Source organism: Kryptolebias marmoratus, linkage group LG4 (genome assembly GCF_001649575.2).
Source record: "Kryptolebias marmoratus isolate JLee-2015 linkage group LG4, ASM164957v2, whole genome shotgun sequence".
In the NCBI taxonomy this organism is placed as follows: domain Eukaryota; kingdom Metazoa; phylum Chordata; class Actinopteri; order Cyprinodontiformes; family Rivulidae; genus Kryptolebias; species Kryptolebias marmoratus.
In genome coordinates this window covers 3,725,374-3,740,837 of record NC_051433.1, presented here as the reverse complement: position 1 = coordinate 3,740,837, position 15,464 = coordinate 3,725,374, and the positions used below count along the sequence as shown (strand labels likewise).

Below are 15,464 nucleotides of genomic sequence, written 5' to 3'. Positions count from 1 at the left end.
ATCCCTCTCAGCTAAAATTTCTAAAGACTTGCCTGCAGGAGCCCTGCAGTGTTCTGTGTCACAGCATGATGTAACTGTGTGTGTGTGTGTATGTGTGTGTGTGTGTGTGTGAGGGTGGGGGTCCGCGTATTGAGGATGCTGATTCTTTACAGCAACTTTAGTTCCTTTTTATGGTCGGTAAAACATCATCTGTGTGCTTTAAAGCTTCGCTCGAATTCTGTGGCGTTAATAAAAACCTAAACCATCAACTTTTTAACATGTTACTGAAGTCTATTTGGCTGTCAAACTGTTTAATCTTTGTGATATGATGATGCATTTTTGTTTTTCTGCAGGTGTAACAATGAGAACGAATGGTACCAGATCCATGAAAACATCATCCGCAAGTCAAGCAACAAATACACAGCTCCCAGCAACAACTATGGTAGGACAGGCCAAGTGTCTGTGTGTGGGTGGGTGGACAGTGCATCAGTTTTTATTCTTTATGTAAAATAATCAAAACAAAACCTTGTTTTAATAAAGTTTTCTCTTGTGCTCTCTAATTGAGTTTGAGTCTATAGACAAATTCTACTGCGAGGTCGAAGATAAATCTGACTCATGATGTTATTTAGACATTCAAACATTCTCCTGTTTGATTAGCAGTTTTAGTCTGATTTAATTCAGTGCCGTGTTTTCTAAAACTTTTCTTTATTTTCCTTTTGAGAGCCCAACTGAGTCACTGTGACTTGTTTTTGTTTGTTTTCTCAGAATATTGTACTTCACGTGTCTGCTTATTTTGTTTCTTGTTTGTTTGGTTTTGTACTCACATTTAATTAGTATTATTTATTTATTTCTGTTGTGCTAAACTCAAAATAATTAAAATTCACATAAGCTTTACAGAAATTAATTATCTCATGATTTTGTCAGTTTGTCTGGTTTATTTGCACTTTCAAGCTTTAAATAATTTAATCATATGCTATCAAAGTTTACTTCCTCACTTATGTCCCATTTTTCTCTTTCTAAAAGTCACTTTATTATGAATAAATATGAGAAAAGAGATTAAATGACTGCATTACTAACTGCACTAATGATGAATAAATAGCATTAATTAAAGTTTCATTCATGCACATGGAGGACAGAAAGTTACATAACAAACCCAACTCGCCCACATCATCTGGTTGAAGTATTCTTCACATCCGCTGGAAAATCATCTTAATTTGTGTCACTGTGGGCGACTCTCGGCCTGACTCCGTGCTGAACTCTGAACTCCTGTGACTCCTAAATCTGATAGATTTTAACTAAACTTTGTGGTCTTCTGAAGAAAGTTAATCTCAAACAGTCAAAATAAAATATACAGAGATTAATTTCAGGTGAGAGGATGAATACTGGTCTGTTAGGATCCTTGTTAAAGATTAATTGTGTTTGGTTGCATTTATTTAGCACTTAGGTTGTGTCATGCAAAATACAAGTCGATGGAAAACACCTGGAAGTTTTTGATTCCTAGTTATAACTCAGTTTAACTAAAAGGGGTTTGCCCTTCTTTCTCACTCCTATGTTATTTTACCGTATCTCTTCTTATTCTTGTTATCCGACTCATCCTCACACAATCTCTCCTCCTCATGAAACAATGCAGGTCTGATCATCTCCCTTCAGCTGCTCAGAGGTGACACGGAGCAGGTCCGCAGAGAAAACCCACTCATTTTCAGCAGGGGGGTGGCCATCACGCGGAAACTGGGATTCCCAGATGTCATTATGCCAGGTGAGTCAGATGTCCTCAGCCCAGGAGTAATACATGTCCACCTCAACTGAGTTGAGTTTATTTTTAGTTTTTGTCTGAGAACATGACGTAAGGGGTATCAGAAAAGCAGCAATTAATATCAATAAAAATATAAATCTAGCTACAAGTCATCAGTCTGGATTGTTTTAGTTTTTCTTTTTTTTTTGTCTCTTTTCTCAGTTAATTAGGGCCTTTTGTAATCCAAACAATCATAACAATGTTGCTGTTCAAGCTACAATCTTTAAAAAGTTCCCACTCCCTCTGATTTATTTTATCATGACTATATGCAGCCACAGCCTCCCCACACTGTGACAGAAAACATGATGAAGTGCATATTTGCCCATTCAGCATGAAAGAAATATGAGACAGGAGCATGAATATGACAGGCCAAGTAAATGTGTTTGACATCAGTGTGTTTCTTGAAGATGCATCACTTCACTTTCTTGTGGTGCTGACAAATTTATAAATGTTCTTCAGCCAGACTGCAGTGTTTTAATTCACTCTGCATTCATGTCTGCTTTTCTGTAAAATACGCTTTAGGCAAACACACAGTGGGGTCCTATCACTAAGATCCTCTTATGATGAAAATGGACTGGGCTATAGCTATTTCAATCAAGCCTCATCAATGACATTTTAGCCATATTGTGAGATCTCACAAAATGTGTTGGAGTACATGTTGAGGATGACTCTCAGCTACTACCACACCAAATTTTAGCTCAGTATCTGTAGATTTTGCTAACAGACACACACAGACACAAGCTAAAACCTTGCTTCTTCACCTTTAGGTGATAATAAAAATAAAAATTTAAATAAGCAAAATTAATTAGCTGGAATTTGTTTACTTTAAACCCGAGCAGTTCTCAGAGGAGAATAAAGAAAAAATATTTCCCGTGTTGAACTCACAAGAAAGATGTGAGGAATATATTTGTGAGTTTCTGTAGCTCTGCAATCTGTTTTTCACTTTTTCTGTTGCTTGTATGGTTAAAAAAAAATGTCTGATGTTGAATTTTGCCTCTAAAATGTGTGAACAAACAGTGTTGGCCCAGCAGGTGGCTTTTTCAATTCTTTCACATACACAAACACAACATGCTCTGTGACAACAGATCTTTATCACTCTGTTTCAAATGTGTTTATAATTAATATCCAACATTTAGCTTTTGATTCCATCTCCATGTCTCTTTTGTACAGAGTTTAACATTTACCAAGCAAACAGAGAGCAGTGTTGTGTTGTAAAACGCACAATGTACTGAAGCATTTTTCACACCTCTTTCACACATAAAGTTCTCCTCCCCCCGGCAGTGATGGAGTGAGTATTTAACGCCCATCCTGATGTAGGCAGGGTGACACCTCCTCCATAAGGACAAGCTGGGAATAACAAATGAGTCCACACACATGTTAACACGGGTCATCTGTATGTTAGACATTCAACTTTAAATGTGTCTCCATTTGTGCTCAAGGACACGTTTGTCCTTCATACAGATTCTGCAGCCTTTGTTCCAACATTCATGTGTAATAAAAAATATTTGCGTTGCCATTGTTGGTGTGGCAATTGCATATGAACAAGATAATCTTCACATTTCTGTGTGTGTATTGTTTGGTGGAACTAGGCGACATCCGTAACGACCTGTACCTGACACTGGAGCGAGGCGATTTCGAGAGAGGCGGGAAGAGCGTTCAGAAAAACATTGAGGTGACCATGTATGTCCTCTACGCCGATGGAGAAATACTGAAGGTAGGAAAGTGGTCCTGCAATATAAATGCTGCTCAGCTTGACATGAATAATGTAGGGACTTACAAATAGACTTACAAACCATAAATACTTTTTTTTTCTATACACTTTTGCTGCTCATTTAGACAATAATATGACATCCACCCTGAATCTAAGGTAACTTCAGATTGACAAAATCCCAAAATGTTATGTTCAAAGAGAGCAAAAATAGTGTTTAACACTGCTTTTAAAATGTTTCCGGCTTACAGGATTCCAACTATAATGATGCTGGAGCTTCATTTTTGTTTCACTTGAATGAAGATTTGGTATCATTACATTCAATGTCATAAAATTTGCCTTTTTCTCCCATTTTAATACAACATAAAAAAGAAATGATAAAAGCACTTACATTTTGTGCATAACTCCAAATCATTTCCATGAAAGCCTATTATCTGTCTTTTTAATCTGTTTTTTCTTACTGTATAGTCCTGCACACTGCTTCATACAGACAGAAACTATTAACAGACTGAAGAGTGTATGCCGTGAACTTTACTTATGTTTTACATGTAAAACTTGGGGTAGGAATACATAATACAGCCTGGTACTTACTGGGAATGTATTTAGTACATATCAGGTAAGTACCGTCGTACAGAGTGACTACATGGTACATACTTAGGGAGTACAGGGAAACAAGTCTCTTCATAATACAGCCCAGTTCCCATAGATACCAGGTATGTATCCTGTGAATACATATTTAATACCAGGTAAGTACCAGGTGAATACTCAGTGTGTAGCCGATGAGTACCAGGTGAGTACGTACCTGGTACATACCCAATATGGTAACCAGTAAATACCAGGTACATACTCATTGGGTACCTACCTGGTACTTACCTTAAATATAGTGGGTACTTACATGTATTGTGTATTACTACCAATATTATGCTTATTTTATACCATACCATATCCAGTCAGTGTTTCATCAAAAAGTAAACTACAAAGTTTTCAGACTATGTTGCTCATATGATTGCATTTGCTACAAAAATAAAATGTGTTCACCTCTTCAGCACTGATTCCCAGGAAGAGAGAACAGCAGGTCCGAATTCACTTACATGAGTTTAATTTGACTGTTATATTGTTTCCTTTGAATTATAGTAAATGATTTTATAAAGGAGTATAAATATTGCACAGGTTTTTAAAATACTAAATTCTGTGTATTCCAAAATCACATTAGTTACCACAGTTTGTAAGAAAAGACCTAATTCTTGTTAACAGTATTTGAGATTAGTTAGATTATAACAGCCAATGACTCACTGCACATTCAGAGCTTAGTACAGGTGTGGCAAAGTAATATCTTCTTTAGTATTTTTCTGTTTTGTTTTTTTCACACACTCTCTGTCTCCCCCTGCAGGACTGCATCAGTCTGGGTTCAGGTGAGCCCCACATACCCGAGTATCGCGCCTTCGTGCTCTACCACAACAACAGCCCTCGATGGAGTGAAGTGATAAAACTACCGATTCCCATCGATCGTTTCAGAGGATCCCACCTGCGCTTCGAGTTCAGACATTGTTCAAGTGAGTTTTTTTACACACACTAAGATTAAGTTAAATTATTTTCAGTACATATTGTAGTAATTTAGTTAGCTCTAACTATAAGTATAAACAAAACTACTAACACCACTGATTTTTTTTTTATTGTGAATGACGAGACGAGAAGCTTTCCTTGTATAGAAAAAATTAAAAGCAGCAATGACAGCATAAACAGTGAGCTTTGATAAATGTATTTTCCTGTTGTTTTTTTATCCTCGCTGCATGAAAGACTCAGTTGATGGATATGTTGTCATGTGTCCTTTAATCATGTCTCTCCTTTCAAATTTCCCATTCTTCCTCCTTTTCTCTCACTCTGCAGCTAAAGACAAAGGAGAGAAAAAGCTGTTTGGTTTTGCCTTCACTCCTCTGATGAGGGAAGATGGAACAACTTTATCTGATGAAAGTCATGAGCTCTATGTCTACAAGGTCAGACAGAAATATTGAATTACTGCTGTTCTGTCTGCCATTTGCTGCTTCACTTCCGGCTTGCATGTGACTCATATATATACATAACTGGTGGTGCAAAATAGCTTCTTTGTTATTGAACCAGTTTTTTTTTAGGAATTTTGTTTTACCCTTGTAAAAATGTTTTCAAAATATAATTTGATCTGTTTTCTTTAAGATCTATGTTGGAGTGAAATTGTTCAGAAGTAAACCTTTAAAAACCAGTACCATTTACCACTCTTCTCTCTTCTTCATGGCTCATCTGGGCCTCAGTGTGACGAGAACACGACCTTCAGTAACCACGCTCTCTACCTGGGCCTGCCATGCTGTAAGGATGACTTCAACAGCTGTCCCAACATCCCCTCCAGCCTCATCTTCCAACGAAGCACCAAGGAGACATTCTGGATCTCCACACAGCTCTCCTCCACCAAGCTCACTCAGAATGGTAAGCGTTGATTCAGTGTTGTTCAAATCGTTCTCTTTGGCTGCTTGATTGGGGAAAAAAATATCTTCTGTAGGCTTTATCCTGCATTTAGAAGAGTCAAGGACAGTTTCAATACTTGTAGTATAATATATGTTTAGTTTTACAGTAAAATAAGATCTGCAGATAAATGACAGAAAGCTGTCATAGACAAACTTAGCACAAACAATTTACAAATCCAGCTAAATTCAGATACATCTTATTGAAGATTGGTCTATGAAGAATACTATTAGGTTTGCATGAAAATAGTTGATAGGTGCCAATTTCACCAAACAAAAAATGCTTTGGTGCACCGGTGTCTCATGACTCAAATTGTGGATTAACTTCACAATGCCCATCTTAAATTCTGAGTTAATTTGACTGACACAGTTATTTAATTACAGGTCTAGCATTCCTTGAATGGATACATATTGTCCACCACCTTCATGCCAGAGTTTTAGAATCAGATCATCTTATGCTCAGTAATGACTAAGATCTTGAAAATAGAGTTGGAATCTCACGTGATATTGTGAAATGTCCAACTCAGGAGTATGTGTTAGGAATCGCTCTCAGTTACGACCACATCAAACATTTGCTCAACATCTGATTAATATCTCTCATTAAAATGTGTCCTGAGGTTCGAGATATATTTTGCTAACAGACACAGAAATGCATGTGCACACAAAGACAGACAAAAACATTATTCCTTTCAGCAGCAGGTGAGAAAAAGCAGAAGATTCATTTTGATTCCTGCTGCTTTATAACAGAACATTAATCTTAATTACACTGAAGATTCGCTACATTGAGACACTTTTCACGTCAGATTCTTTTTGTTATGTCTATAGTTATTTATTCATCATTTACTATGATATTTATCAAATATTCCATGTGTTGTTCCATATTTATGTTGTATTTTTATTTCTGTTTTGTTTCAGTGGACCTCCTGGCTCTGCTTAAGTGGAAGGCTCATCCTGACCGGGTCATGGACATCCTCGGGCGTCTTCGACACGTCAGTGGAGAGGAAATCGTCAAGGTGAGGTTCAGGCCAACAACAAAGGAAGAACAGAGGGTTTTTTTTATTTGAATATATTTTATTCCATTAAAATATTTATGTGAGATCATTGAGATCATAGTTACAGTGTATGAAAAACTGAGAATTTGAATTATTTCACACACCAGTCTGGGGAAGAAAATATTTATGGTAGCCACATTTACCCTGACAGATTTATTGTTCTTTAATTTAGTCTTTTATTTTAATGTCGCTCGGAAGAATCTCGTGCCGTAGTGTGATGTCTTCAGGGGATAATTTTCTGTCGTTGTCCCAGATGTGATATTTAAAGATGGTGATTTTCAGTGTCGTCTGGCAGCTCGTGTCATCTGAGGTGTGAAACTGCTGGCAGCACATTTCAACACGGTTTAATTTATCTGTAGTTACTGATTTTCTTTTGCTTTCTGTGAAGACTGAACTAATTTTTTAAACGCTGAGTGGATGATTGGCTTGATGAAGACCATCAGGCTGCCATGTTCAGTCAGTGTTGACGGAGCCTTCAGTGATGACCTTTACAGTAACCTTTGAGTCAATTTGCTGCTGCAAAAAAGACAAACTGCATCTGATGAATTTAGCCTTCATTATTGACAACTAGCAGCTCCTCACAGACTGTACCAAGGGTTTTATTTTGAAGTGCAAAAAATACTATTAAGATTATTAAGATAACTAAGTCACAATGAAGAGATACTTCAGTGTTACAAACCTGATACAGTTTGGTGTCACTTATATCATGTCTGTGAGTTTGTTTCTCAGCAAACCGCTCACACAAGACAGGTGACTCTAAAACTCTGCACACAGTACGACTTGCGTTTTATCTACAAATAAACGGATTTAACTTCTGTGCTTCCCAACATCCATGTGATGAACCTCAGTTTTCTTCTGATCAGCTTCCTGTTTTCAATAATAAAACAGGTCTCAGTGGAACTACGTGTTTGTCTTACAGTTTCTCCAAGACATTCTGGACACTTTATTCTCCATCTTGGATGACAACACGGACAAATATGGACCACTTGTGTTCCAGTCTTTGGTAAGTGAACACAAACAAAAAATAAATCAATAGAAAAAAAAACTAATTTAAAAAACAGAGCTATCTAAAAGAAAAGGTCATCAAACTGAGGATAGATTATTAACAGAAATGACACACTGTCAGTTTGAATTAGTTTAGCTTTGTCAGGTGTCAACATATTAAAACACAAACTCAGGCTCATTTTTAGACCAGATCAGACATTAAACTGATGTGATCTGGTTTGTGAAAGTTGCTGTCAGCTGCAGATGTGATTCTGTAAAAACAATACAAATGTTATAACTGAGGCAACACTTCTGATTGGACTTCTTGTCTGTTCAAAAAACAAAAAACAAACAAACAAGCCGACAACACCAAGCTCAGGTGTATTTGACTTATTAATATGTTGAATATATTACAAAAATAAAAGCATGAATTCAAATTGAAAAATCTGTATTTGTTATTTATTTCCAGTCAGTTATTCAGGTCTTTAATCTCTCACCAGTCTAACATTTATTTCCCTTTTTAACTGATTATTCTGATTCTTTGTCGTTCAGGTTTTTATCATAAACTTGCTCAGGGACAGTAAATATTACCACTTCAGGCCGGTGATGGACACATATATCCAGAAGCACTTTGCTGGAGCTCTGGCCTATAAGTGAGTGTTTTACTCCAACTACCTTCACCTTGTTTCCAACATTACAGACACACTGGGATTTAATATATTCTTATTAAAAGTCACGTAGACTAGTGTTTGTTTCTAGTCTACATGTATGCCATAAATGAAATACTAAATGATTATGTGACACCGACATGTGGAAATGAGCAACTTTTTACTAATATGGTGCATTATTAGCTTAAAAAGTAGATATTTAAGTATTTTTTTTATTTCCAGTGCTTTCTGCCATGCAGGTAATGTTGACAAAAATGTAACCAAGGTACAATCCACCAGAAAAGTGAAAATATTAAAGAACAAAGTCTCAATTTGGTAAATTTCTTTTTACTTCTTGAAGCTTTTCTGGCAAATAATTAGTTCTTCTTAACCTCCCAACAATACACCAATGTTGTTTTCACAACTTGTTTTTGAACCTTTAAATTCATTTAAAAGGTTAAACGTTACTGTAGAACATGCACACATGTACAGGTTTGATTCTGAAATAGAAAATCAGAACCATTCACTGTTTGTGTTTCAGGGAGCTGATTCGTTGTCTGAAGTGGTACATGGACCGCTCTGCTGAGGTGGTCCGACAGGACCACATCCAGGAAGCCATGAGGGTAAGAACCAGTTTTAACCTGCCGTCAGTCTGTTTTTATAACTCGGAAGAGTTAAAGTCTGAACTCTGAGCAGCAAACATAATTCTGAATACAGTCTGTTCATCAGAGCTGTGATGTTCAAACTGCAGAAACACTTTTGTACAGTTTAGAACAGGCTGTCAGAAACCTGCATACAGTAACGTGTTTGTAAAGACATGTTTACATGCTGCTGTGAAACCCGTTTTTTACTTACTCCATTTACTCCAACAAAAAGACTCTAGTCTTTAGTTAGACATTTCTCAAATAGCTTTTCAGCTGCTTTGATTTATCTGAAAACCATAAATTTGCAATAATTTTTGTGCAGGTTTTTTGTTTTGTTCAATTTTCTCTATTTGGTGTCCTGTTTTTTTTTTTTTTTTTACGAACAGCAGACTGTGCATGCTCAGTGTTGCAGAAAAAGGCTGCAGAAAAAAATGTGCCATCTTAAGAATGTGCAGAATGTACCACATTTATCCAACAAAGCTGCTCAGCAGTTTAAAATATTAATCGGACTCAAGCATTCATCTCAAATGGGTCGCACTGTCATGTAGAAGTGGACGGTTTGAATTATTGAGGATAGTTTTGACACATCCTGCAGCTTTGGGTTCAGATTGGACTTTTTAATTAATCTTTTAGAAGCCTCTGTGTGCCTCAGTTGGTTTTAGCATGTTCCTGTCTGTTACGGTCTCTCACATTATTTTACAAACTCTGCACACTCACATTTGTGAAGATTCCTGTAATCCAGGTCATGGTGTTACCCAACAGCTAAAGGAAGGCTGCTCACTTTAGTTCCTTGAATGTCTTTCATGTAAGGACTTTTTGGTAATAGATAAAGTCCAGTTGCTGTTTGTATGGCTTTTTTTAAAATGAATATCAGTCTATTAAATGGCATCTAAATACTTCTGTTGCCTTCAGATAAACTGTAAAACTAAACGTATTGGATCCAGTATATATCAAATGCATTTAAATATTTCTGCATTGTTTTTATTCATATTTTACATAACAACTCAACTTTTTTGGAATCAGGGCGGTACTCTAACTTTTTTCCTCCCCTTTAATTTTTGTCACACACAAACAATTCTCAGGCACTGGAGTATCTGTTTAAGTTTATCGTCCAGTCCCGCATCCTTTACTCCCGGGCCACTTGTGGTATGGAGGAGGAGCAGTTTCGCACCAGCATTCAGGAACTCTTTCAGTCAATCCGGTTTGTCCTCAGTCTGGACAGCCGCAACTCAGAGACCCTCATCTTCACCCAGGTGAGCAAACACACCTTAAATCCACAACCACTGCCAGGAGTTTACAATTAGCTTTACATGTAGTTCAGTTTGTTCTCCATCACCTCTTAGCTGCCTTTATTTGACTTTTATCTCCTTCTGCACCTGTTTCTTTTTATACCTTGGACCTTTCCTTGCTTACTCTCCTCACTTTCTCTTTCAATCTCCCCTAATTTTCCTTCAATCGGGTCCTAATTATTTCTCCTGGGCCTCCTCCTGACCCATGCACCACAGGGCTCCCAGCCTTGCCCGGGCCCAAATCAGGCTGCAGGTCCCATTATTGGGCCTGCCACTCCCTTAGCACTAATTCCTGCCCTGGGCCAAACCCAGACCCCGGTCCCAGGACAGGTTCCTGGCATCGGGCCACCCAACTGCTCTCAGGCCTCGAGCTCCAACGCTCTGCGGCCGCCTCCACTGTCAGTAAGTAGATGTTTGAAAGAAAACAACGAGTCCCAGTTTCTTGTGTGAAGCTAAGAGTCCCTGCTTGTGTTTTCAGCTGTTTGTGAGCCTAACAACACACACCTGTGATCCTGCACAGCCTGACATTAGAACACACTCCTGTTTGTCCTGCACTGAGTGAGACCTGGTGGATGCTGTATTACAAACCACTTATATCTCAGTCCTCATATTTAACCACACGCCCTGCTAGAAACAACAGCAATAGATGCACATTTTCATCATTTTGAATATTCGATTCACATGCACCTTTAGGGAAAACAAGAATTTAAATGAGTTGTAAATATTCAGTTTACCTGTTTGTGTCTGGAAGGCAGAGAAAGCTTCTAAAACCAATGAAACCTGTGTGCCATCTCACCAAAATTATATCACTGTTCTGTGATATAATTTAAAACACACATGACCAAAAACAAAAAACCTCAGTAGCCACTCACCATCCTAAACAGTTATAGTGTGTCAACTTGATTTGAGGTCATTCAAATTGATTTTTTTAAGCTTGTCGGCAATCGAAAGTTTGGAGATGAGATGTTTGTGGCATGATACTTTATTTATTTTTGGGCTTGATCTCTATCAGTTCTGTGATGAAGGAGTTAATGAAAACTCAAGCAACTAAGATAAAAAACAAAACTTGGACTCCCATACAGCACATTTTGTAAATCGAGAAATGGCATTTTCTGTGAATATGCAGTGTGAATGCTGAGTGACTTGGATAAAATTTGTTTGTTCTGCACCTTTTAGACATCACAGATCTGAACCTTGATCTCAAAGACCTGCCTGCTCCACCTCAAACCCTGAGTCGAGTCACTCTTTACAAAAATCTCCAAACTCCAAAGTTTCCAAAAATCTTACCTGCATCTCTGTTGTATTGTTTCTCTTAAACCATCCAATGACTGTTGGTTCTGTTTCTGTACCTTGTGTTCTTAATCATACTGACTTTAATTTGTCTCTCACTTTTGTATTTTTTTTCCAGCTTTTTTTATCTTTTTGTCTTTTTAATAGTTCTCATTTTATCTTGCAATTTGCTTCCTGAAATTATTCAGTTCTTTTTCCACCCTGCTGTGGAACTTTCAAACCAGGTGAATGGCTGTATTCCAAAATGCAGTAGCTCAATTTTAAAACACAAAATACTTTAATTGGCTTCTTGGGCTTAAAACTTCTTTTAAAACTAACATAAAGCTTGTGATGAAGATGGTTTGCTGCTGAGGCGAACCTCTGTGCGGTGCACACCTGTGTGAGATGAAAAGAATCCTTTCATTTTAGAAATCAGCTTTTCCCTGTGATCACTCTGACTCATCTCTGCTCTCCTCTGTTGTCTTCCAGAAACCATGGACACATTTTTCTCCATTACAATCACAGAAACTAACAGCATTAACCTTCTTCTTCCCAACTTCCACCTCTGCATTTTTCTGTAAATTTTCTCCTCGGCTCATCATTTACTCTCTTCTTTCTTGCCCTTCTTCAGGCTGCACTGTTGAACTCGTTCCCGGCCATCTTTGATGAGCTGCTGCAGATGTTCACAGTTCAGGAGGTGGCAGAGTTTGTGCGCGGCACTTTGGGCAGCATGCCGTCTACGGTTCACATCGGGCAGTCGATGGACGTGGTGAAGCTGCAGTCCATCGCTCGAACTGTGGACAGCAGGCTCTTCTCTTTCCCAGGTAAAGGTTTAACTTTATAGACTATCCTAAACATCAACATATCTTATTATCTTTATCTGATTAATCTGACTTCATGAGAGAACAGGATTGTGTTTTTTTTTTTTAATAAAAAAGCAAAAATAAGTTACAGCAGCAGTTTTTTTATTAAAACTTTGTGTAATTTATTGGGATGATTTACAGATCAGTTACTTATTAGAACTTTGTTTTAATTAATTTAAATAATTTACAATAATTAGTTCATTTAAATTCAGAGTTCTTGAACCCATTAAAATGATGAATGACCCATTAACCAGTGTGTGTTCTTGTGTGTTTGCACTCAGAGTCTCGAAGGATCCTGCTCCCGGTGGTCCTGCATCATATTCATTTACATCTGAGGCAACAGAAAGAACTGCTCATCTGCTCAGGAATACTCAGCTCCATATTCTCCATTATCAAGAGCAGCTCACTGGTAACATATATACATACTGTGCACCATTATGTGTTTTATACACATAAATACTACACACAAATCTGAACGTCCATCTGTTGATGGGAGGGTCGGTAAACTCTAACTTACAGGTTAGATCCAAGCTGTCGGACTCAGTTACATAAGGTTTTTCTGGATTCGGTTTAATACAGTTTGGTCTTTTTTAATGTTGCAAATGCTGCAAAACATCCCAGTGATGTCAAGTTTTAGAAGTATCAGATTTCATTCATGTGTCACTTATAAGCAAAATGTTTTTTTTTTCTTTGCAGTATATGTCCAAGTGGCCTTTTATTTCTTTTTTTATCTTCCCCCTATTTACTTTCCTTTTTTGAACTTCTCCTCTCCTTCACACTTCCTTTTGTTTTTTCTACTTCCTCCTTACCACATTTGTCCTCTCCATTCTGTAACATCCCTTCACTTTGTTCCCCCTCATGTCCTCCTCCAGGACACATCGGTGCAGGAAGAGGTGGAGATGATGGTGGAGTCCCTGCTGGACGTCCTCCTGCAGACCCTTCTGTCAATCATGAGCAAGAGCCAATCGCAGGAGGCGGTAAGGGGTCAACGCTGTCCGCAGTGCACCGCGGAGATCACTGTTAGTAACTAACAATATGACTACTACTACTTCACCCCCTGTTCCTCGATCCATCCTATCTGAAACCACCTCTCTGTCTGTTTTAGGGACGGGCAATGTTGAAAACTGTTTCTACCAGTTGCTTTACTGTATTTTCACGCAGCTACACAATTTTTGTTTAGGCATTTAAGAGGTATTTAATTATATTAAAAAAAATGTAACACTGAGAGTTTACATAAATCTTAAAATGTTGAACCTTTCTGTATTGCCCTACCCTAATACATCCAGTCATCATTCTCATGCCGTCCTGTCGGTTATGGAATTTCTGATTAGACAACTCTTCATCCTTATTGTGAACACTTGCATGCCTTTAACTATTATTAAAAGTTTTTCAAATTTTTGGTTATATCTCCTGTCCTTCTTTTTGTATAGTTATTAGCATATATAGCAGATGGTATTTTAGATATCTAATCATATGTATTTTTGTCATTGATTCTTCTTAAAAATTTAAATAAAGCTCTTTTTCTGAGTTTCATTTTTAAACTTTATGCAGTCGGACATTTGACTGATATGACTGTCCACCAATCTGCATTCACATGTTATCACCTTCATCTCTGATTCAGGCCCAGTCTTGTTCCCAGCTTTTCCTGTGCCTTCATTATTTTTTTTTTATAACTCTGGGGTTAAGTTTAAAGTTCATGTGGTCGTATAATCTAAAACTCATTTCTAGTTTGTAGCTGATAGAAAATAGGTAAAGACAAATAACCAAAACAATCAAGCACTGAAACATGTAGGGAAAAAATAATTACAGCTTTTAGAGATCTTTTTGAAGCTCTGTATCATTGTTGAGTAAGGTTTTTTGCCTATTCCGAGTAATGAAACATATATATGCATATGCCCCATTTTACCTGATTAAGAGTTAGTTACTGTCCTCCACAGACAAAAATGTTACATTATAAAGAGTGACATCTTGTGGTGAAAGTGGGGTGAACAGGTTTCAGTTTGAGAAGGAGACTGTCGTTGTCATCTCTGATTGTTCTCTTACTAATACCTGCTTCCATGTGATTGGCTCAAACATCCGTCCCCGTTTTCCTTTTTCACAGGGAGAGTACGTCTCATGCCTCCTGTCGCTTCTCCGCCAGATGACAGACATCCACTTTCAGCACTTAATGGAAAACTTTCAAAGCAAGGATGAGGTCAAGGTAGAAAAATTGAATGAAAATAAACAGTAGTTATGTTGGTTAATGACACATCTGATGCAAAAAGGAATATAAGGAGTGCAACACTTGCAGGCTAAAGAGAAAGCATGTATCAATACTGCAAGCTTTTTGACTGTTAGCATCACTAAATCTTGTTTTTTGTATTCTTCCCTCTTTCTTTGATCCTCAGGAGTTCTTGTTGAAGATTTTGTGTGTCTTTAGAAATCTGATGAAGCTCAGTATTTTCCCCCGTGACTGGAACATCATGAGGCTGCTCACCAGCAAGTAAGACACAAAAAGATGATCTCCCAGACAGTCTGGACACACATCATGATGTTTTTTCATAAAACAGAGTAAAACACAGCATCAGCTTACAGCAGCTGTTTGTGTGTCTCACTTTCTGCAGCATCATCCTGACCACAGCTCAGCACCTCGGCCCTGCTCTGCACAAGAACTTTGCAGAAACAGATTTTGACTTTAAGGTATGTTGGTTTAAATATAACCTTTTTATTCAGGCAAAAATCACAATCTATGACTATTTAACAAAA

The 15,464-nt window shown here is 37.6% G+C and overlaps 1 protein-coding gene across 2 annotated transcripts in view; it reads left to right on the top strand.

Moving 5' to 3' along the window:
• The window catches only part of LOC108244939 (dedicator of cytokinesis protein 3), a 148,104-nt gene that overhangs the window by 118,574 nt on the left and 14,066 nt on the right, over nt 1-15,464 (top strand). For both annotated transcript variants that reach the window (XM_017431497.3, XM_017431498.3), the window contains exons 14-31: nt 333-421; nt 1,610-1,735; nt 3,361-3,485; nt 4,870-5,032; nt 5,367-5,473; nt 5,765-5,936; nt 6,887-6,984; nt 7,943-8,026; nt 8,560-8,660; nt 9,196-9,277; nt 10,381-10,551; nt 10,804-10,989; nt 12,488-12,680; nt 13,001-13,128; nt 13,592-13,738; nt 14,821-14,919; nt 15,107-15,201; nt 15,323-15,398. In XM_017431497.3, coding sequence (XP_017286986.1) covers nt 333-421; nt 1,610-1,735; nt 3,361-3,485; nt 4,870-5,032; nt 5,367-5,473; nt 5,765-5,936; nt 6,887-6,984; nt 7,943-8,026; nt 8,560-8,660; nt 9,196-9,277; nt 10,381-10,551; nt 10,804-10,989; nt 12,488-12,680; nt 13,001-13,128; nt 13,592-13,738; nt 14,821-14,919; nt 15,107-15,201; nt 15,323-15,398 — 2,242 coding nt within the window. The remainder of the gene's footprint in view (nt 1-332; nt 422-1,609; nt 1,736-3,360; nt 3,486-4,869; nt 5,033-5,366; nt 5,474-5,764; nt 5,937-6,886; nt 6,985-7,942; nt 8,027-8,559; nt 8,661-9,195; nt 9,278-10,380; nt 10,552-10,803; nt 10,990-12,487; nt 12,681-13,000; nt 13,129-13,591; nt 13,739-14,820; nt 14,920-15,106; nt 15,202-15,322; nt 15,399-15,464) is intronic.